The sequence below is a fragment of the Haliotis rubra genome, unplaced genomic scaffold (assembly GCF_003918875.1).
Source record: "Haliotis rubra isolate DU_JTF1 unplaced genomic scaffold, ASM391887v1 Scf310, whole genome shotgun sequence".
NCBI lineage: Eukaryota > Metazoa > Mollusca > Gastropoda > Lepetellida > Haliotidae > Haliotis > Haliotis rubra.
In genome coordinates this window covers 499,683-522,862 of record NW_025766981.1, presented here as the reverse complement: position 1 = coordinate 522,862, position 23,180 = coordinate 499,683, and the positions used below count along the sequence as shown (strand labels likewise).

Genomic DNA, 23,180 nt, shown 5'->3' with positions numbered 1-23,180 from the left:
AATACACAGCGGACCAGCTATTACTTCGAGACAACAAAAGAAAGTTCGACATAACGTGGTTTGACTGTATACATCTCAGTGGATTTTGTTTTGAGGTATAGTGTAATGGACACAGCCTCGATTCGTTTCACCGAAACCTGTTTCCAATGTGCCCCGCCCTAACTCAATTTTGTAAAAAGGCCTAAAGCACACGTGTTCTGATCGGCATTACCTAACGCCTGTAGCACGCTAAGCCCGTGTCATGGCGTAAGAATATTCAGCCAAAAACGCTTGAAAAATAATACAAGGGTGTTATACAAGCGTCCAGTTAAGAAGCCACAATTCCCTGTACAGAGTTGTGTCCCTTTGACACGCCGGAACCTATGATCATGTGTTCGACTGCCGGGTCGCCCCAATCAAATGTCTAGGTTTACCAGCACCATAACTTTGGTACTGGGCTTCATCAAAGTGTCAAACGCCTATCACTTGCGCCCCCTGCATCAGTTCGGCATCAGTCAAAAGTTTCCTGCATTCCGTCGGAGTCAGCACTTGCCAGACGCCTGTTCTGTCGCAGAGGTGAAGGTTGCAGGACCCCGCGAAAAAAGTGTTGACACCGCCTGGCACATTCACAGTCATTTCGTTTTGCGACAAAGTTGGAAAGGTCGATACGTCCGGGACGAAGGGCCCCGCCGATCAATAGTGCAGGAAGGCGAAAAACATAGCTGGATTTAATTTCTATAGCTGGCAGAAATTGGAATAAGTGACGATTCTGCTGTTTATTTTAGATCACTGTCATTGTTCATTGTGTTCGATTGCCGCATTGTTTGATAAGGAGGGACGTAACGGCCCGACGGATTCCGGGTTCGGATGGTCCACGTGCTGCCGTTTCATTCTTGGGTTTTCTAAAACCAGGAGCCTTCAGTTCGGTTGGCGACGAAACAATGTGTTGGAACATGGAACGTGTTTGGTATCAGTGTACGTTTGAAGTAAAGTAGGTCACTGGGCTCATTGTGATCACGTGGACGTTTGGCTGCATGCGTAGCATACAACAGCATATGACAGCATACGTTTAGGGTTCATCTACATCTTCCCATATTGGGATTCCTACTTTTATCGTCAAACGTGCGGTACTCCAGAATAGTGTTCTCAACAACGCATCTCCCCAGTGCATGGATCTATGTTTGTTCGTGACCTTGAGACCAAAGCGAGAAGATTATAAAATCTTTGTTAATATTTGCACAGGGACTTGTGCATACAACTGGTGCATATTCGGAAGTATATTCACTTCATCATCGGATAAAGGATCAGATCGGTTGGGTAAGGAAGCTTCCATGCGTGGGTATGATTGGTGGCGGTGTTGCAGGTGTAGGGTCGGAGGATGAGAGCAGTATTTTATGAATAATACCTTAATAAGATTTTAACAATACTGGACACAATTAAGTTTTAACAAATTGAAAAGAAACCAGTATTTTTTGTTTAGTCTTTGCACTGAACCTGGTAAATATTATTTTGAGACCACCCCCAGAAGTAAAATGATGCTGGTCTGTTTAGGCTAGATGTGCCTAATACTCAATATTTACTTTATTTACAAAACTAAGATATCGCAATGTTTCTTACAAAATAAACTTCATATTACATTTTTTTACCAAGTTTTAACTCGTTCAATATACATGTAAGCAGAGTCGATAAACATATAATTTCCTTGTAAATAGAGATACATGTATTTTAATCGATCTTATAATCTATTTTCGAAAGTTTTAAGGAACAATTTTATTCTTCAAACTTGTTTTCATAAATGGTATTTTGGGTTATATTCATTATGTCTTATTCAAGAAGGTTTGACCTTTCCTTCAAACTGTACATTCCGTTGTTGATAATCTGTGATTACCGAATTGGGTTTGTAAAGAAAACCACTTATTGATCCTTCTTAATTTGGTTTGAAATAACATGCATGTTGTAGCAATGTTTCCAATTTTAATTCATTGTGTATGGGGGTTCGAATTAATTGCAATTCGTACTTGGCATCGAGATGGTAGCTCTGACCATTGGACTTCGGCCAAGCAACTGATCTAGGAGAGAGCGCCAATAGTTATGATTTGACTGTGTACATGAAACAACGATGGGCGTTTTAAGGGAATACTGGAATGGCTCTCTCTCTCTCTCTCTCTCTCTCTCTCTCTCTCTCTCTCTCTCTCTCTCTCTCTCTCTCTCTCTCTCTCTCTCTCTCTCTCTCTCTCTCTCTCTCTCGGCGGGTGTGTGGAGGTGCTGGTGTGTGTGGTGCTGGTGTGTGTGTGTGTGTGTGTGTGGTGCTGGTGTGTGTCTGTTTCTCTCTCTCTCTCTCTCTCTCTCTCTCTGTGTGTGTGTGTGTGTGTGTGTGTGTGTGTGTGTGTGTGTGTGTCTGTGTCTGTGTCATTGATCCATTTCCATACAGGAAAGATAACATTGACAAGTGTCACAGTGTACGAACTTTCAGCAGTGTTTTTTCCGTGTTTTTTAACTGCATGTCGAACCTTAGTTGACCTTAGTAATCAGTCCTATCGACCACGAACAAAACAATATGACTTCTAAGCGAATAGTGATCTGCTATGCCATCAATTCTGACTCAAACGCGACGCCATGTTTGTATAATAACACAGAAAATATAAATTACCCAGCGGACCGTTCATATTTGCCTATTTATTCGTAAATAACATCCATAAATGACAGATACCGTTATTTTATCCCTTGCCCTTGTCCTTCGCAGTGTAAACAACCCATTCTACGATGATTACATGTGTACTGGTATGCATAAATGGTTTGAGGGCGGTGGGGTAGCCTAGTGGTTAAAGCGTTGGCTCGTCACGCCGAAGACCAGGTTCGAATCCCAACATGGGTACAATGTGGTAAATTATACTTAAGCCTCACCCGTTGATTACAAATCTACAATGTTGTGTAATAACATCGCGTGCTGTCGGAACTATTTGCACTCGGTCACGTGACCAAAGTAACGTGGTCAAAACAAAGTTTCAACTGTTCGGTTGCGTGTTATACCATTTATATAAAAAGAGATTATGTTGGTTGAAGTCATTTGGTCTCTTTTTCATACACCCTAACCTATTTTTACAAAATAAAATCAAATAGACTAATGCTGACAATCATAAATGAAATGTATTCATACGCGTGACCCCTGTAATGACGGCGTAAAGCACCCGTAAAGTAAGTTGAATTCTGAGATATTATTTTGCTAATGTTGGGTGAGTAATGAATAAAATACTTAACGATGTCCCGTGAAATACCACGAGCGAAAGCGAGTTAGATATCAATACCATTCACAAGTTTCATAAATATGGTATTACACGGGACATCGTTTAGTATTCTCTATGTCTCCGAGAAGGTGAATTGTAAGGCACGAGTGTCTTTCCAAGGCAATATAACTTATACATTCTTCGTCGCCGCATTAAACACAACTCATGTACTCGATCAAGGAGAAATCAGTCTGATGTGGACTTCACCTCATTACCAGTAAGTCCTTTTTGGATGATTATCCACTCGCGCGGAACCATAGGATATCAAAATGCACCAGGTGAGATTTTACAAATTTCGTCTCACAATGAGTTATTGTTAAACAGTTGAGTGTATTTATCGTGTTACTGTAGATAAGTAATAAGGTGGCTCGTTGGGAAAGCGTATCGGGTAACACAGTTTGAAGCCAATCCGTGGTGGCACATGGACCTGTATACTCGCAGCTTGAAACAAGCGTACTAAGACAGCTCTGTTGTGTCAATTAAGACGATCTTTAGCGTTAGGTGTGATAAAGGTGCTGTCAGGCCTAGATTTGGGGAATTAGCTATTGGGGAGCGAGCCTTGAAACAAGAAAGGAGAGAGCTGTGAGTTCCTTGGGTTTATTCAAGCATGTGTGCCTGAGATGGAAGAACCCAGGATTTTATAACCCACAGCTCTACTTGTTTGTCATTATCAAGTTTCTCTAAATTAAAGTTGGAGATTCCATATGCGTTATCTACCCTATGCTGACAAAGTTTACTACACGAGGTAGGTGGTAAGAAGATGATTACCTAACAAGGTTTGGTTTTCTTTATGGCGTAGCCACGGTCAACTTGGGCCACCTGCTAACAAAATATCTGTCATCGCTTGACCATGGCATTTACGACAGGACAAAGAGGATGGTAAGATGGTAGTCTCGGTCTTGTTCAACAAAAGTTGATTTTTAATTGCTGGTAAAACATTCACCTGCTGGGATGGGAATACTTATCTGCACTTGGCCAAGGGATGTACCTGAGAAGAAAGGCCGGTGCCGACACAGCTCACTAACCTCATCTTTGATTAATTAGTTTACGATTGGCGTGGACAGGTTTGCTGAATGACTGCCGCTGTGCTTGACAAGTTATGCCATTAACAAGACAGACTATGCACAGCGAGTTGCACATATACGGATTTCCTTTTTTAAGAATAATTTGTAAAAAATATAAAACTGTATGAAGAAATATATGCACTGTAACAGTATTAACAAAACCTTACACGATGATTTTATCCCGAAAGTGATTCATGCTATTATCAAAAGTCCAGGATAGCTCCCTAATATATTACATTTTTCAGTTAAGGAAGGGAAAGAGGGCTCGGTATGTGATTCTTTGTCATCATAACCCGATATCAGGGATCGCTCATGCGGTCAACCACTAATTTGCCTGGTCAGACTCACCTTTTTACAGGATACCTAGTCTGTCATATAGACCCTGAAACAAATATACCCAATGTAGCCCACGCAAGTCTAGAATGTGTGGCAAGTCTAGATTACCACAGTTTCTGAAAATGAAGAAAGTCCTGGGCTCCTTTTTATTGTGTTTTATTTTAATTTTGTCTGTAAAATAAACTCTGTCACTAACAAATCTACAATGTTATTACACATTGTGTAATAACATCGCGTGCTGTCGGAACTATTTGCACTCGGTCAAGTGACCAAAGTAACGTGGTCAAAACAAAGTTTCAACTGTTCGGTTGCGTGTTATACCATTTATATAAAAAGAGATTATGTTGGTTGAAGTCATTTGGTCTCTTTTTCATACACCCTAACCTATTTTTACAAAATAAAATCAAATAGACTAATGCTGACAATCATAAATGAAATGTATTCATACGCGTGACCCTGTAATGACTAAGTTGAATTCTGAGATATTATTTTGCTAATGTTGGGTGAGTAATGAATAAAATACTTAACGATGTCCCGTGAAATACCACGAGCGAAAGCGAGTTAGATACCAATACCATTCACAAGTTTCATAAATATGGTATTACACGGGACATCGTTTAGTATTCTCTATGTCTCCGAGAAGGTGAATTGTAAGGCACGAGTGTCTTTCCAAGGCAATATAACTTATACATTCTTCGTCGCCGCATTAAACACAACTCATGTACTCGATCAAGGAGAAATCAGTCTGATGTGGACTTCACCTCATTACCAGTAAGTCCTTTTTGGATGATTATCCACTCGCGCGGAACCATAGGATATCAAAATGCACCAGGTGAGATTTTACAAATTTCGTCTCACAATGAGTTATTGTTAAACAGTTGAGTGTATTTATCGTGTTACTGTAGATAAGTAATAAGGTGGCTCGTTGGGAAAGCGTATCGGGTAACACAGTTTGAAGCCAATCCGTGGTGGCACATGGACCTGTATACTCGCAGCTTGAAACAAGCGTACTAAGACAGCTCTGTTGTGTCAATTAAGACGATCTTTAGCGTTAGGTGTGATAAAGGTGCTGTCAGGCCTAGATTTGGGGAATTAGCTATTGGGAGCGAGCCTTGAAACAAGAAAGGAGAGAGCTGTGAGTTCCTTGGGTTTATTCAAGCATGTGTGCCTGAGATGGAAGAACCCAGGATTTTATAACCCACAGCTCTACTTGTTTGTCATTATCAAGTTTCTCTAAATTAAAGTTGGAGATTCCATATGCGTTATCTACCCTATGCTGACAAAGTTTACTACACGAGGTAGGTGGTAAGAAGATGATTACCTAACAAGGTTTGGTTTTCTTTATGGCGTAGCCACGGTCAACTTGGGCCACCTGCTAACAAAATATCTGTCATCGCTTGACCATGGCATTTACGACAGGACAAAGAGGATGGTAAGATGGTAGTCTCGGTCTTGTTCAACAAAAGTTGATTTTTAATTGCTGGTAAAACATTCACCTGCTGGGATGGGAATACTTATCTGCACTTGGCCAAGGGATGTACCTGAGAAGAAAGGCCGGTGCCGACACAGCTCACTAACCTCATCTTTGATTAATTAGTTTACGATTGGCGTGGACAGGTTTGCTGAATGACTGCCGCTGTGCTTGACAAGTTATGCCATTAACAAGACAGACTATGCACAGCGAGTTGCACATATACGGATTTCCTTTTTTAAGAATAATTTGTAAAAAATATAAAACTGTATGAAGAAATATATGCACTGTAACAGTATTAACAAAACCTTACACGATGATTTTATCCCGAAAGTGATTCATGCTATTATCAAAAGTCCAGGATAGCTCCCTAATATATTACATTTTTCAGTTAAGGAAGGAAAGAGGGCTCGGTATGTGATTCTTTGTCATCATAACCCGATATCAGGGATCGCTCATGCGGTCAACCACTAATTTGCCTGGTCAGACTCACCTTTTTACAGGATACCTAGTCTGTCATATAGACCCTGAAACAAATATACCCAATGTAGCCCACGCAAGTCTAGAATGTGTGGCAAGTCTAGATTACCACAGTTTCTGAAAATGAAGAAAGTCCCTGGGCTCCTTTTTATTGTGTTTTATTTTAATTTTGTCTGTAAAATAAACTCTGTCAAAAAAGAAACGCAACCCCTGTATTTTAGAGATTTTGATCTGAAGTTTTAAGACAACACAGCATTTTATTATTTAAGACAGAAGTCTGAAATTTGGCAGAATAATAACCAAGATGGGCATGTTTAAAATTGTCATTTCAAAAGTCATCTCACAGACACCAGTTTGTCACCAGGGGGCGTCTTTCAGTATCTCGTATGAGCACCACGAGCTGCAATCATTGCACGGCATCTCCTTGGACAAGAACGGATAAGATGCCGGATTCTTTCCTGGGGAATGGCTCTCCACTCCTCCTGCAGTGCAACGCCGAGCTGTTGCAGCGTCTGTGGCGGCGGCTGACGTTGACGTACGCGTCGACCCAGAGTATCCCACAGGTGTTCAATAGGGTTGAGGTCTGGTGATTTAGAGGGCTATGGCAAGACATTGACGTTGGAATTCTGCAGAAAGTTCATTGTTGCACGTGCAGTATGAGGCCGGGCGTTGTCTGGTTGAAAAATCTGTGTCTGTTGGTCAATAATCGGGAGAAGGTGAGGCTGTAATACGTGGTTGATGTAACGTTGGGCTGTCAGGTTCCTTCAACGATCACCAAGTCTGATTTCTGGTTGTATGAGATGGATCCCCAAACCATAACGCTTTCTCCGCTAAAATCTGTCCCCTGTCGGACGCAGATGGGCGCAAAACGTTCATGACGTCTCCTATACACACGTTTTTTCTTCCGTCGTGATGTTGCAAAAGAAAACGGGATTCATCAGAAACCAGATGCGCCTCCAGTTTTGTAAAGTCCATATCCTTACGTTGTTGCACCACCTGAGTCGTCGGCGGAGATGTAGGGGCGTAGTACAGGTCCAACAACTGGTCTACAGGCACGTAAACCCGCTTCTTTCAGACGGTTCCTAATCGTTTGAGCTGACACTCTCCTCAAACCTGGTATTTGTGTGGCAGTCACGGTTGGTAGGGCATGCCGATTACGCAGGTGATGGACCCGGATGTACCGATCTTGAAGGGGGTCGTGATTCTTGGCCTTCCACTTCTCGGGCGATCGTTGGTCAAATTGAAGTTGTTGTAGCGGCTCCAAAGTCGGGATATCGTTGTTTTGTGAACATTTAGGTGCCGTGCAACAGTTCCAAAACTTTCTCCGGCTTGAACACGACCAATGGCGATATTTCGGTCGGCAGCACTCAATCGTGGCATTTTAACACAGCTTTTCGGCGACAAATGAATGAATATAATACGAAAGCACATGGGCTTTTATACACCCCTACATTAACTGCCATTTTCATGATTTGCATGTGTTTTTTTTGTGCGAAGTCACCATGAGGGTCATTTCATGCGTTGTGACGGAATAAGCAATAAAATACACTTATGCGTACAAATGCAGTTGTTTGATGGTAATCTTCATTAATTACGTGTATAATTTCAATACATTCGAATAAAATTTAGTTTGGAAGCAATAACTTCATTCAAACGAATTTTTCATATCTGAGGACAGGGGTTGCGTTTCTTTTTGACTGTAAAATAGATGTTAGTCTCCAGGACGCCATGATACAGCTGATATTTGCCAGCTGCCCAATACATCATTGACTAACACAGAGCAGTGAACCCCAAATGACCTGTGGTCACTGATAAATGTTTACACAATAAGGCGCTTGATTGTAGGCGCACCGTACGCATTGCCAGGTACATGGGTTACGCTCACACAAGCACAATGAGACATTTCCGCACTGACTTTTGTCGCGGCATCGGGATTAATTACGCTTGTCTCTTTCTTACAAGGGGCGGTGGGGTAGCCTAGTGGTTAAAGCGTTGGCTCGTCAGGCCGAAGACCCGGGTTCGATTCCCCACATGGGCACAATGTGTTAAGCCCATTTCTGGTGTCCCCCGCCGTGATATTGCTGGAATATTGCTAAAAGCGGCGTAAAACTAAACTCAGTCAGTCAGTCTGTCTTTCTTACAAAACATGTATATATATATACACACTGATGATATCTCGTTTGTGTTTATTTATTGTCTAAATCTGCACTTTATGTTCTAGCTGGGCGGTGGGGTAGCCTAGTGGTTATAGCGTCCGCTTGTCACACCGAAGAACCGGGTTCGATTCCCCACATGGGTGCAATGTGTGAAGCTCATTCCTGTTGTCCCCTGCCGTGATATTGCTGGAATATTGCCGGCGTAAGGCTACACTCACTCACTCACTCACTCACTCACTCACTCACTCACTCACTCACTCACTCACTCACTCACTCACTCACTCACTCACTCACTTCCAGTTATCTGTAAATATCCACGTAGTTAGTATAGATTACATTGGCACTGATAATCATAATCAAGTCTAAGTGTCTTTATATACATTAGGCATGATACAGGTAACAATGCAGTATACATCTGGCCGGGCAATGGGAGGTTAAACAGTTCATATGAAACAGAACTACAGACTTCATCACAAGTCAGTCAAGCTGTCACGGCTAATAACATGCTGTGCTAGGTCGGGCGCAATATCATAAATATCAGTGTCAGATAAGTATACTACCAGTATTATAATGGTATGATAATGTGGTCGGCGTACTACTGAACTATCGAATAACAGCAAAGCCGTGGAGTACTTTCTACCAAGTTCGCTCGCTCTCAGCCTATCCGTGTTGATCCGGGTTAGAAGTGGTCTTCAGCAACCCATGCTATAAAAAAAATATATATAGTCCGTTTGGCTCCAAATCGGACCGATGAATTGCAATCTAACTCGAAAACTAATAAACATAAAATACTCAATGAAACGCTGATCATAATCAAAACATCATACCCACTCTGTGAGTTTTTTGCAGAATTTTTGTCCTAAAAATAAAAAAGTTGTTTAACATACTATCATTAAAATATTGACACAGTTCATTATTTTAAACGAGGGAGGAGTGCAGAGAAAGGGACAGCCAGATGTTCGAGAACGGATGGAGACGGCACAGCACAGGTTAATGAATAAATAACTTTGTCTGTGAACGTGCTTCTCGAACACCTGGCTGTCCCTTTCTCTGCACTCCTCCCTCGTAACAAACAGTGAACTGTGTCAATATTTTAATGATAGTTTGTTAAACAACTTTTTTATTTTTGGGACACAAATTCTTCCAAAAACTCACAGAGTTGGTATGATGTTTTGATTATGATCAGCGTTTCATTGAGTATTTTATGTTTATTAGTTTTCGAGTTAGATTGCAATTCATCGGTCCGCTTTTGAGCCAAACGGACTATTTTTATAGTTGTCTGTCGTAAGGGGCGACTATCGGGATCGGGCGTTCAGGCTCGCTTACCTTTTTGACACATGTCATCGTATCCCAAATGCGTAGATCGATGCTCATGATGGTGATCCAGATTGCCTGGTCCATAATCGATTATTTACAGGCCGCCGACATATAGCCGGAATATTACTGAGTGTGGCGTTAAACAAACGAGCAAACCGGTGGAAACCTGACTTTTATTGTCTCTTGCCTCGGGCTGATGTATTGCAGTCGGTACAGCCTCGCTGTGTTACGAGTCCTGCAATAGATCAACTGCAGGTACAACGACGCGCGGACGTTATCAATACAGGTAGGCTATGTACAAACACAGAGTGTTGTGAGCTTCAAAATACGTCTGTGTGTAACGGGTGTGATGTGCAGAGTAAATAATAGTGGTTACCGAGAGTAACACACAGAACGATAGAATGAATATAAACGTCCAGGAAAGATCAAATCCCAGTGAATCACTTAGCTCTTTGTTTAGTACTGCTACTGATAGACCTGTTCATTGACCTTGCACTCTGAATGACCCCATCGTCATCGAGAGAGCAACACCTCCATAGAATAATAATAATCATCAACGTTGCCGTTCAATGTCAAGTACACACGGACGTGTGAGATTGCTCTGAAGTGACCTCTGATCTCACAGGTCATAGATAGCAGGGAACCAAGGTGACGGTGTGTTCGGCTCTACATGTACGAATGCACATGGCGTAAGCTGGCTAATCGAAGTATATACCGTAGCCGCGTCAGGTCCGTCTTATCGTAGGTCGTGTTATCCATTTGCCCCGATAATGAACCCTGTCAACATAGATCTCTCTGAGAAGCTTCGCCGAGAAGCTGAATTGTAAGGCACAAGCGACTTTCCAACACAATATAACTGATACATTCTTCTTCGTCGTATTAAACACAACTCATGTACTCGATCAAGGAGAAATCAGATGTGGACTTCACGTCATTACTAATTATAAGTCCTTTTTGTTTATTGTTCGACACTGCTCTGAGCAATATCCCTGCTATAAGTCGGCAGTCTGACTGACTGACTGACTGAGTTTGGTTTTACGCCGCTTTTAGCAATATTCCAGCAACATCACGGCGGGGGACACCAGAAATGGGCTTCACACATTGTACCCATGTGGGGAATCGAACCCGGGTCTACGGCGTGACGAGTGAACGCTTTAACCACTAGGCTACCCCACCGCCCCAGTCGGCAGTCCAACGCACTTAATAAACTATGTTAATGACCGGTCACTTTTATCCTCGTTGCATACATAATTACAGACCACACAACCGCATTAATCGGGGAACATGTGAAGTGTGAGTTTGATACGAGATTATATACTGATACTGATCACACTGTCAACTCAACCCACCATCACGCGATACTCCTAACACGCCCACCTACGCACAAGGCAGATCGGTTCATTTAATGACCTTTAGAACAGCGAAGACTACTTTCTGACAGGCAGTGGTCATATGTTCTCTCGCAGAGCGCCAGCGCTATCTACAGTTCCTATGACTATGTTTCAGGAGGACTAAAACACCAGTCTTGTCCACAATGTCGAAGGAGGAGGAACAGGAGCCGCTCCTTGGGGAGGTGGACCCCAAGCCCAAGTCGTTCGTAAAGGCCATGATTCTGTGTGGGGTAATGATGATTCTGTACATGTCTGGCTTGATCTCCCTCGTTCCGCTCCTCAGCCAGTATATACGGGTCAGAGTAGCTGAGAGTTACTCCAACAACACCAACGGTAGCGTCGGCGCTGATGACGTCTGCAAAAGAAATAACAGTGACGACAACGTAAGACTTGGAATCAAAATCCAAGAAGAGGCGTCAGAACTTATGCTTTTTATTATGCTACCGGGTTCGATTGTCTCAATCTTTGTCAACCTCCTTCTGGGGTCCTACTCTGATTTTCTGGGTAGAAGATTCCTGTTTTTTGTACCAACTTTTGGAGCAACCCTGAAAGCAACGTTCATGTGCTTCATCATTGGCTTCAATATGTCTCTTAATTGGGCCTATCTTGCGTACCTTTTGGAAGGATGTACCGGAGGATTTACTGCCTTTCTGTTAGCCGTGTTTGCATACACTGCCGACGTCACAACCCCTGGAAGGAAGCGTACTTTCATGATAGCTCTCATGGAGGGAATCTTAGCTGTTGCCGGTGCAGTTGGACAGCTGGCTGTTGGTTTTATCATTGAGGATGTAAGCTACCTATTCGCTGCGATAATGGTTGCTGCCATCTTTGGTATCGCACTTCTCGTGGTCGTGACAGTGCTGCCTGAAACTATGACCAACAAAATGGAGAAACAGTGGTCTCCGCTGCCACACGTTAAGAAGGTTTTTGGATTCTTCTTCACACGTGGCTCAGGCAAACAGAGAGCTATGTATATACTAGCTTTGCTTATATTTTATTTTGGAGTAATTGTCAATCTGGGTCGGACTTCAGTAGAAACTCTGTATCAGTTAGACAGGCCGTTTTGTTGGAGCCCTTTGAAAATCGGCTACTATGGTGCTATCAAACTGTCCTTCACCGTCGCATGTAGCGTCATTGGACTGAAGCTTCTGCAGCCTTGCTTCCGGGATATGACAATTGCCTTGATAGGACTAGCATTCGGAGCAGCATCCTTCGTGATGGAGGGACTGGCCGTCAACGATTGGATGCTTTATTCGGGTAGATATTCTAAAGGTTTCTGTTCCATCACCATAACGTGAAGTGTGAATACAAATCCCCGTTAATCCTTAATAGTCGTGTAACAAATGTGGAGTAAAATATGTATAATTATTAAATAGAAACTGTAATTTCCTTTATTGTGAAACTATTGAAACAGTTAGTGGATGCCAATGTTGGAATAGCCAATTGCCCATTGACCATTGACACTGACATTTGACCGTGAAACATGGGTCAGCCAAACCTGTGACATGGCAAATAAATTTCCATGTTATTATGATGTGATGTGATGCAGACAACAAAGTTTCTAACTCCATTTTTCACGCTGATCCAGATAATATGAACCATTTCTTTGTTTCAGTGCCAGTGATCGGATTCATAGCCTTCAATGTTGTTCCCGTCAGCAGGGCAACGATGTCCAAAATGACCTCTCCACTAGAACAAGGTAAGTTCGTATACCGGTTGCAATGATTAGATTTAAAAATTCATTCTGATCAATGTTCACTTGTTCGAACGAAATTTAAACATAAATATGAAATACTCTCCCCTTCATCTTTCCAATTCTCTTTGATTGCCCATGTCTTATTCTATTATTGAACATTAATATGAAACGCTCTCCCATTTATGTTTCGGGGCGGGTACACATGGGTACAATGGGTGAAGCCCATTTCTGATGTCACGCCGTGAAATTGCTGGAATATTGCTAAAAACGGCGTAAAACCATACTAACTCCCTCACCATTCATGTTTCCAATTGTCTTCGTTTGAATGTGCTACATCCTATTACTGAGCATACATATGAAACGCTCTTCCATTCATGTTTCCTATTTCATAACGTGATATATTCTTATACTGATCATAAATATGAAATGCTTTCCCATGATACCGATTTTCTTTGTTAAAAGGTGCTATATCCAATTTTTTTCTGAATATAGATATGAAACGCTCTTCAATTCATGTTTTCGATTTCACAAGATGCTATATCATTTTACTGAACATAAATATGAAACGGTCTTTGATTCATGTTTCCGATTTTCTTTCTCTGAAGGTGCCTTATTCTCTAGTATTGCTGCCATGGAAACAATCTGCAACACCATGTCCAACACTCTCTACAACGCCGTTTATCAGAGTACTGTAGGAGTGTTCAGAGGGGCCGTGTTTATAATGATGGCAGGGTTTGGTGTCCTCACTGCTGGTTTGATCGTGTAAGTATCACAAGTTATATATATCTTCAGCAACTGCAACCCATACGATGATACGCTAACTTCCATCAGCAATACAAACCCTTTCTACGGCGTTGCAAAATGAATAAAAAAGAGATTTTGGCAAAATCGTTGGTTTATATAATGGCTTGTGTAAGACGAGGTCTGCAATGGATTTTGTGCATCCACGATCTGCACCGGGATATGTAGTCCCAGGTTATACGTGTAATGACCTGTGGAGTACAATGGAAATTAAATGATTATTACACTCTGAGCAAACCAGTCAGCGCCAGAAGACTAACATTGTGAGTAGCTATTATTGCCTCGAGAATACGATGGCACGCAATTACCAAGTCATCGAGCCTGACCTCCCGACAAAGTAACTATTCATTGTATCCCCTCGGGGCAACATTGGTCTGAACACTCTCGATATTCCGAATCGCTGGAACAAGGACTCAGCCATTTTGACTTTGAGAGATGGGTATTATTGCCTTGAGAAAAGGATGACATACAATCAATGAGCCAAGTCACCGAGTCTAACCTCCTCGCCTAACGTACCTGGGGTCTCTTCACTGTATCCCCACAGGGCTGATATAAGGGGAGTTTTCATTGGTCTGAACCCCTGCAGTCTTCCCACACGCTGTTACAAGGCCTCAGATTGGTCACGGCTCACAACTATATGTAATCACGTGCCTGGGGTTGGGGAATGTTTTATGCGTATACTGGCGTTTCCAACAGTAATTATTTGTATTTGTGGACGTAAATTATGTATACCCGCAAGTATTCAGCTTGAATAGTAGTCAGCTAAACCCAAACGCAGTTTAACCCTAATTATGTAGTCCCTCGCCGTGATAGTGTTTGAATATTGCCAAAAGCGGCGTAAAACCTCCCTCCCTCACTACGTGGTGAAACCAACCCTGCCAGATCGTAACATGCAGCTGACGTGTCTGGTTTTGTATATTGTAGGGTCTTCCTCTGCATCTCTCGGGACAGCGGGGACCTTGTCTACGAGGTAACAGTTCCTCCACCCAGTGAAGGCGTGACTGTGAACAAGGAGGCGACGTCATCGGTCCCACATACGTGTACAGACACGACAAGCAATGGATGAAACTGAGACACATGCACGTGCCCAACACTCGCAATGCACGAAGAAGTTAGTGAAGATCTCATAAACATAAAACTGTTTTCTGGGTCATATTTCTGGATCTGAAATGACGTAACTCTTTCATCATTTTGGACATTTGTAAAAATGAACTACCAGTATGGAGGCCTATGTGCCTTGACCCAGGGTGTATTCCCTACACACTCACACTCACGTAACGCGATTCGAGCGCGTGGCTTCAGTGAGACAAGAGAACACTTCAACCACTAACCGACCTTACCGGTAAAGACACAAGCCAATACTGTTGATGTTGTAGTGTACAAAAACAACAACACAAGAATTACAACAACAAACCCCCAACCCACCACACCCTATCCCCACCCTTAAAAAAAAAAAGAAAAAGCCAACAAAAAACAGCTAGCAAAGCTTTCCATTAGGCATCGATGGGTTTCTTTGTGTTTTGTTGTTGTTTGGTTTTGTTACCGATGCCACGCAGCAGTATTCCAGCTATATAACCGTTGGCTGTAAATAACCGAGTTTGGGCAGCACAATCCAGTGCAGTAATCTATCATGTCGGGGTCCGATTACTTGCAATCAACCAATTATTGAGCTTGACCGCCGGACCGCTTCAGCTGTTTTTTTTATAATTTGAACACGAGCCCTAGCTCTCAGTATATATATATACACACACACAAAAGACAAAAGTCTGAAGATCCTTTGTACAGATATAATTTCTTCATTTCTTTTCTTAAATATATTAGCTCTCAGTGATCTGTGCGTGTGTGTGTGTGCACGTGTGTGTGTGTGTGTATATATATATATTATACATTTTCTCTGGGTTACGTCGCTGAGTCTCTTACCAACAGAGGCTTCCCTAAGTGGGTTCGGCCAATGACAGTGTGTTAGCATTGTGCTAATCCCGAAGTTGTGGGACAGAATCCAGGATTGGATTCAACCTCCAAAATATATAGGATTTTGTATTTTACTAAAAAGGCGTAAGCCCAAATGTAACAGTACACTTTGACTACTTTCTCAAGGGACTGTGAAGCAATGACTTGTGAAGAATTGTGGAGTCCAATTTGCTTCAAGAAGAGTCGTGCTACTGTGTGGCACAGTTGTTTACTGAGCTTGCTACGGAGAAACAATTTGTCCCGAGGTTTCACAAACCAAAAATGAATCGAACTCTACACATCGGGATGACAACACTGTACCTGTTTACCACAGCTTTGTTCTTTGTGAATGGTTTCAGTATTATTACATGGTCCTTTGAAGTAATTTACATACATGTATGCATTATAGTTTGGTATTTAATAAAATGACACATACGGTATATTTTGATGCTGGTTTCGTGAAGTTAACTAATAAGTTATATACAGTGGTATATAACGTGTGCTTCTGCAACAATCTCACAACATAATTTTCTGCATGTTGTTGTTTGAGTTGGCATATGTTAGATGTTTTTTTGTCCCAAATTATCATCATGTATAATGTATGATATTCACGCATTCCGCAATAAAGAATAACTCCAGTTGTTCACATGTTCACAATGACTTCAACAGCTTTACCTGTGATGACCTCGCAGTTACAAGGAACCCAAGGAATGGGTATAGCGGCAGACAGCAGTCAGTCACACATACTGATAACCTCTCCTGAACCTGTTACTGTACAAAGAAACCGTACTTAAAGTTCAACGCTCTTGGGAACTTACCTGGGTTCAACGCTCTTGGGAACTGTGCTTGGTTTCAACGCTCTTGGGAACTGAACCGGGGTTGAATTCTCTTGGGAACCGTACTTGGGTTCAACGATCTTGGGAACCGTACCCGGGTTCAATGATCTTGGGAACCGTACCCGGGTTCATTGATCTTGGGAACCGTACTTGGGTTCAATTATCTTGGGAACCGTACTTGGTTTCAATTATCTTGGGAACCGTACTTGGGTTCAATTATCTTGGGAACCGTACTTGGGTTGAACGCTCTTGGGAACCGTACTTGGGTTCAAAGCTCTTGGGAACCGTACCTGGGTTCAACGCACTTGGGAACTGTGCCTGGGTTCAACGCTCTTTGGAACAGTGTCTGGGTGTAATGCTCTTGGGCACCTTACCTGGGTTAAAGCTCTTGGAAACTGTACCCGGGTTCAATGCTCTTAGGCCTGTGCCTGGGTTCAATGCACAGGGATGTAAAATGTTATTCTATTTCCCACTTTGCATAAACAGGCTATCTGTAACACCTGTAAAGTTAGCGTAGCCATGAGATAAAGAAGGAATTGTTTTGCAACCTTTATGTCTACGTTCATAAGTGTCTCAGTAATACTTATAACTCGTGAGGGCGGTGGGGTAGCCTAGTGGTCAAAGCGTTCGCTCGTCACGCCGAAGACCCGGGTTCGATTCCCCACATGGGTACAATGTGTGAAGCCCATTTCTGGTGTCCCCCGCCGTGATATTGCTGGCCGGAATATTGCTAAAAGCGGCGTAAAACTAAACTCACTCACTCACTCACTTATAACTCGTGACAAGACAAAGACGTCCCAAAATGTTAGATTCGACAGTCAGAAACAGAATTAACTGTATTGCAAAAGTGGTAAACACCCATGGTTGACTAGATTCTCAAAGAGATGAACAAGGAAAAACATGGTTATTCGGTGTTACAATAATGATGGTACAATGGTATATCCTAGTAACGTAAGTTTACACATGTCACGATGAAAATGTGTTTGTTGAGTTTGTTCATTGTTAGTTTTGTTTGTTAGTTTTAAATACAGAACTCGGCAACATTTCAGTTGTATGACGGCGGTCTGTTAATAATCGATTCTATATATCATGAGCGTCGGTTTTCGCCAATGGGACACATTGACATGTATCAGCCAAGTCGGTGAGCCTTACCACCTGATCCCGTTACTTTCCTCTTACCTTTGTAACATGAGGTGCTGAAGACAAATTCAACTGAAGACCAGTTCATTGATATGTTTACTATTAGTGCACTCATAGACGGTGTGGAATAAACAAAGCATAAATGTATTTAAATGCAGAGAGAAACGCTTCAAAGTTGTATCTTTGTAATTGTGTCTATTTATTTAATGCGCATTTGTGTTGTTTTACTGATATGTGAGTTTCATCCTTTACTAGAGCAATGGTTAGTTGATATATATTAATTGAACATATTTTTATTGATAGAAACAAATACCTGTTATAAATAAAGGAGGCCCTGTGAACCCGGAGATTCAGATCGGAAACTATACACCTATACTTGCTTTAGTTTGGCTCATATATTCCTGAAAGGGTATGGAGAAATGGAAACAATGAGGTTCGGGGACTATGAGGCCGTTATCCTTTACCATCCGACGTCAGAAAGAACATGGATTTGGGGTTCGAATAACAGTTTCGTCTTGAATCATTTTCTTTTTGTCTTAGCCCCCTGATAAACTTCATAGATCTATCTCCCAACAGGACACACACAAAAAACAACAACCAAAGAACAAACCGGTAATAATGTTCGAAATAGTCAATCCAGGTGTTACTCTCTATCCGGAACGGAAGATACTGATCTCACTTGGCGCGGATGCTACGCTCATTTATCATACAGTTTACCACAGTCATGACACGATACGTATCTAAACACATACAAGTGGACGTTACTAAACTACTATCAACCTGCCTCGTGACCTTATAAGTGGTGTTCTAATTTAAGTATTTTTATCACCTGTGCACTCATGTGATAACGTACGCTCTTGTGACTGTTTCCATGAGCTGACTGAGGCATCATAGCAGTGTACGAGGAACACCAGCAGCATGGGGAAAGATGGTAGCTCTAACGGTTACAGTATCCACAGAGATGATGATGATGATGATGATGGTGATGGTAATGCCAAGAGGGTGCCCTTGCTAAGGGCCATGGTGGCTTGTGGGATAGTCGCGGTAGTTTATATGTCAGGTGTTTTAGCCATGTCACCAGTTGTCACCCAGTTGGTGAGAAAACGGATAGCCGAGTCCTACACCAACAATACAAACGTTAGCAATGGAAATGGGAACATCTGCAGCAGGAACAAAAGCAACGATGACAATCTGATTAGAGTAAAGATCCAGCAACAATCGGCGGACATCTTGCTGTATTTATCAATCTCTGGATCCATTATTTCCATCTTCGTCAACCTGGTTATAGGATCCTATTCCGACTTTCTTGGAAGAAGAGTCCTATTCTTCATGCCAAACCTAGGGGCGGCTCTGAAAGCAACAGTTCTCTGTCTTGTCATAGCGTTTCGGCTTTCCCTTGACTGGCTCTTTTTGGGTTATGTTTTGGAGGGTCTCTCTGGGTCTTATAACGGGTATTTACTGGGTGTGTTTGCATACACTGCAGATGTCACGGAGCCTGGAAAGAAACGCACTATTATGATAGCCATTGTGGAGGGTTTCTTTGCTGTGGCTGGGTCTGTCGGCCAGTTGGCCGTTGGATTCCTCATAGATAAGGTCAGTTACTTGTACGCTGCCATAATGATTACCGCCATCTTTACTCTGCCACTGATCCTGATAATTACAATCCTACCTGAAACTATGACCGAGAAGGTGGAAAAACATTGGTCTCCGCTGCCACACATCAAGAAGGTTTTGGGTTTCTTCTTCGCACGAGGTTCGGGCAAACAGCGAGCTATGTATATACTAGCATTGCTTATATTCTTTTTTGGGATGTTCCGAAATATGGGAAGGTCAAGCCTGGAAATTCTGTATCAATTAGACAAGCCGTTCTGTTGGAGCCCTTTGAAGATCGGCTATTATGGTGCTATCAGACTGTCCTTCTCTGTTTTGTGTGGCCTCTTTGGACTCAAACTTTTACAACCATGTTTTCGAGACATGACAATTGCGTTGATTGGATTAGCTTTCGGCACCGCCTCGTTGGTGATAGAGGCACTGGCTTTCAATGACTGGATGCTTTATTCGGGTAAGATTGTAGATTCTGAAGTTTCTCCACTGTTTCACAGGAAACATTGAGAGCACTCTACTAAATATTATTTAAACACTTATGGTGGGGTAACTGTAGATGTCAATGAGAATTTTTTACAAAGGTCAGGTACATGTTTGTAATTGATTATGTGCCATTAATAGTTCATTTATAACACAGGGCTGGTTATGTTTCGGAAGACAAAGCAACAGTCGGATGGATGTTCTTCTCTGGCCATTGGTGCATGTGACAATTGTATTACTGATGTGAAACTGATCAACAACTACCTTGCAATTACGTATATTGATCTGAACTATTTGTGCATACTTGACTTACCTTTGCATGTGTTTGTGAGCTGTGTCTCTATTGGGGCATGATACACTGGCCCTTTTGCGAACACATGGTATCATCACAAGATTTCATATATTCACATAGTTATGACAAGAATCGCAGAAAGGACTGTTTTTAGCCGAGATCTCTTATGTTTATAAACATGGTTTCCTAGGCTTTTCTTAACTACTCAGGTTGAATTCGTTAAATGGGTATTGCTTCCAGTCCATTCTTGGTTTCATTGTCCTTCAATTTGCTGACTTGAAGCTAAAAAACGCTTTAACAAAACTAAACAAAGTACTAGGTGAACAATGTTTACATCGCTTTTAGCGATATCTCTACAATATCATGGTGCATGGTCGACCAGAAATGGAGACTTTGCCACTTGGCTATTCCACTACCCTATGTGACCCGTGAAGGTACGGGTTAGAATTGATCTTCAGTAACCCATGCTTGTCGTAAGAGGCGACTTACGGGATCGGGTGGTCAGGTTCGCTGACTTGGTTCACGCATGTCACGGTTCCCAATTGCGCAGATCGATGCTCATGCTGTTGATCACTGGATTGTCTGGTCCAGACTCTATTATTTACAGGCCGCCGCCATATAGCTGAGTGTGGCGTAAAACTAAATTCACTCACTCACGCACTCACTCAGTACCCTACGTGTCGAATTAGATGTTACACGTGGTCCCAATAGCATGGAATCAAACCCTCCGAGAGAGCGTGGACATTTAAATACACTATTTGTCTGGAATCTCGTCTGCCACAATATCGAAATATACAGGTTTATAATACACGAGTAACAAAATACATACCCTTTTGTTTTCACAATACCATTATTCGTATATATTGGAAATACATAAATCTTTACGTCATATCCTACACATTTGATATTTTTGCAGTTCCTCTGGTCAGCCTTATATCATTCACCGTCGTCCCTGTTGCCCGATCTGTCATGTCGAAGATGACGTCATCGACTGAACAAGGTGAGCGAGAATAGTTTTACGCCGCATTTCCTGCAATATCCCGTCAATATCCCGAGGACCTCGCGCACTGTACCATACTCTTTGGGAAAGTTGCGTTTGGGTGAACCTGTCCAATACCGGACACAGCCTCACAAAATAGTTGCCTTGTTGAAGGTGCTATACTATGGTCTGTATTGCAGGTGCTATCCTATGTTCTGTGTTGCAGGTGCTATGTTCTCCAGTATTGCGGCCGCGGAGGGTGTGTGTGGCACCCTGTCGCAGACATTGTACAACACCGTCTATCGCGCTACTGTTGACACATTCAGAGGTGCGGTCTTCTTCGTAATGGCCGGAATGGGAGGAATCTGCGCTGTTTTTATTATGTAAGACCTACACCTCATTAACTGTCATAAATGATTGTTGCGCAAAATATTTCTAACACTTTTATGAATACATGTAACCAATAATTATAAATATTTATTTGTCACCTTGAATTACATATGTTCAGTCTCAAAGCATCTACTATGACCTGTTGTCTTAAAAGAAGCCTGCATGTTCGATAGTCTTTCAGACATTACGAAAATAGTTTTAACTCGGTGTGGACACATGTACATTTATCATCCAAAACTGTGTTCCACAGTAGATATCGCTTGTGTGAGATCAGACGATATCTCCTAGGAGATATCGTTTTGAGAGTAGATTTTGTACAATGCCCTGACAGTGCTATGACGTCATGGACTTGTTGACGTCACAATGTTATGACATCGCTGCACTGCAAATCTAATGGCAGTACTGTGTTCAGAGATGTACATTTTTCATTGAAAACTAATGAAGAGTGAATTTTTATGATAAATAGAATCTCACCCTCGTGTCCTCTTATATCAAATATATCAACACTCGTTGATAAAAGTAAAAATATCCTCGGCAAGCCTCGGATATTTGTTAGTTTATCAACTCATGGTGAGATTCTCTATGTAATTGATCGATTCAGTGTGCCTCATTTGTTTGATAGGATCTACTTTTCATATGATGAATACCGTGTATTTAGGTACATCGTCTTTGAGAGGCATTTTACAAGTTGTAAAGATGAAGGAAAACCAAGGTCTATGGATATTCAACTTCTGATTTGCAAAGAGTGCGACGTTTCGGTGTACATTGCATTGAATTTTGTAGCACGGTGCTTCGTAATATACGTCCTAAATAAATAAATATATAGAAAATTAGGCCAAGGACCTTGGTAACAAATAGTGTTGTCTTTTTATACTTTCACGTGATCAAGGACCGCTGGGAAACCTCACCAGGGTACTTTGGCACTTTCTGTAACGTGTCTATTTATTGGCAGTGCATTTCTCTACATAACGAAGGGAGACGCCCAAGAATCACAGTCTGTTGTCGAGCCTCCGGTCAAAGTCGAAATGAAGTCACCCAGCGAACCACCATGACGTCATCATGACGTAACTCACATGTGACGTCAGCAGTATATCATATGGATGGTGTTTGCAGCTGTCTAACATAACCAACAGGAGCAAACGTGCTTGTACTAAACGGTGAATTATGAATAAAAATGTTTTCGAATACATGGGATCAGACTGACACTCGTTATATTGCAATAATACAGCTGACAAACGGTGCAGCTTTAAAGTTTTGACAATTTCAGTAGTAAATTGGCAGTAGCTTTAATATCAGATTGAGCTGTACATTGAATAGCTTAGTGTCGAATTTACTATTTAACCTAGAAACAGAAAACGAACTTCGTCAGGACCCTGTTCAAATGGAAGTTTGAAATCAGAATAAATGTAACGTGTTATTAACCACTAGCTACAACACTACAGGGCATTCTAAATGAAGATGTGAGTGTCACTTGGAAACGTCATACAAAAGCAAATACACGACGAAATGCATTGAATGGGCAACTTATAAGTA

At 41.9% G+C, this 23,180-nt stretch overlaps 2 protein-coding genes across 4 annotated transcripts; both read left to right on the top strand.

Moving 5' to 3' along the window:
- Positions 1 to 1,205: 1,205 nt before the first annotated feature.
- Positions 1,206 to 16,566, top strand: LOC124283175 (solute carrier family 46 member 3-like). Of its 3 annotated transcripts, none has more exons than XM_046719201.1 (5): positions 1,206 to 1,296; positions 11,594 to 12,735; positions 13,094 to 13,177; positions 13,780 to 13,936; positions 14,900 to 16,566. In XM_046719201.1, the coding sequence occupies exons 2-5, from the start codon at positions 11,622 to 11,624 to the stop codon at positions 15,039 to 15,041; spliced, it is 1,497 nt and encodes a 498-aa protein (XP_046575157.1). In that variant the 5' UTR covers positions 1,206 to 1,296; positions 11,594 to 11,621; the 3' UTR covers positions 15,042 to 16,566. The 3 variants fall into 3 exon arrangements, with proteins under 3 accessions (XP_046575157.1, XP_046575158.1, XP_046575156.1); XM_046719202.1 differs by lacking the exon at positions 1,206 to 1,296 and adding an exon at positions 10,174 to 10,373; XM_046719200.1 differs by lacking the exon at positions 1,206 to 1,296 and having other exon boundaries at positions 11,277 to 12,735.
- Positions 16,567 to 18,772: 2,206 nt separating this feature from the next.
- Positions 18,773 to 22,824, top strand: LOC124283217 (solute carrier family 46 member 3-like). Its single transcript, XM_046719247.1, has 4 exons — positions 18,773 to 19,963; positions 21,195 to 21,278; positions 21,484 to 21,640; positions 22,600 to 22,824. The coding sequence occupies exons 1-4, from the start codon at positions 18,820 to 18,822 to the stop codon at positions 22,697 to 22,699; spliced, it is 1,485 nt and encodes a 494-aa protein (XP_046575203.1). The 5' UTR covers positions 18,773 to 18,819; the 3' UTR covers positions 22,700 to 22,824.
- Positions 22,825 to 23,180: the final 356 nt, after the last annotated feature.

Excerpts from the sequence above, each read along its gene's own strand:
- LOC124283175 (XM_046719201.1), top strand. The coding sequence starts at position 11,622 with ATGTCGAAGGAGGAGGAACAGGAGCCGCTCCTTGGGGAGGTGGACCCC. Across the intron at positions 12,736-13,093 it reads CGATTGGATGCTTTATTCGG|TGCCAGTGATCGGATTCATA; the intron begins GTAGATATTCTA and ends TCTTTGTTTCAG. Across the intron at positions 13,937-14,899 it reads CTCACTGCTGGTTTGATCGT|GGTCTTCCTCTGCATCTCTC; the intron begins GTAAGTATCACA and ends TGTATATTGTAG.
- LOC124283217 (XM_046719247.1), top strand. The coding sequence starts at position 18,820 with ATGGGGAAAGATGGTAGCTCTAACGGTTACAGTATCCACAGAGATGAT. Across the intron at positions 21,279-21,483 it reads GACGTCATCGACTGAACAAG|GTGCTATGTTCTCCAGTATT; the intron begins GTGAGCGAGAAT and ends TCTGTGTTGCAG. Across the intron at positions 21,641-22,599 it reads ATCTGCGCTGTTTTTATTAT|TGCATTTCTCTACATAACGA; the intron begins GTAAGACCTACA and ends ATTTATTGGCAG.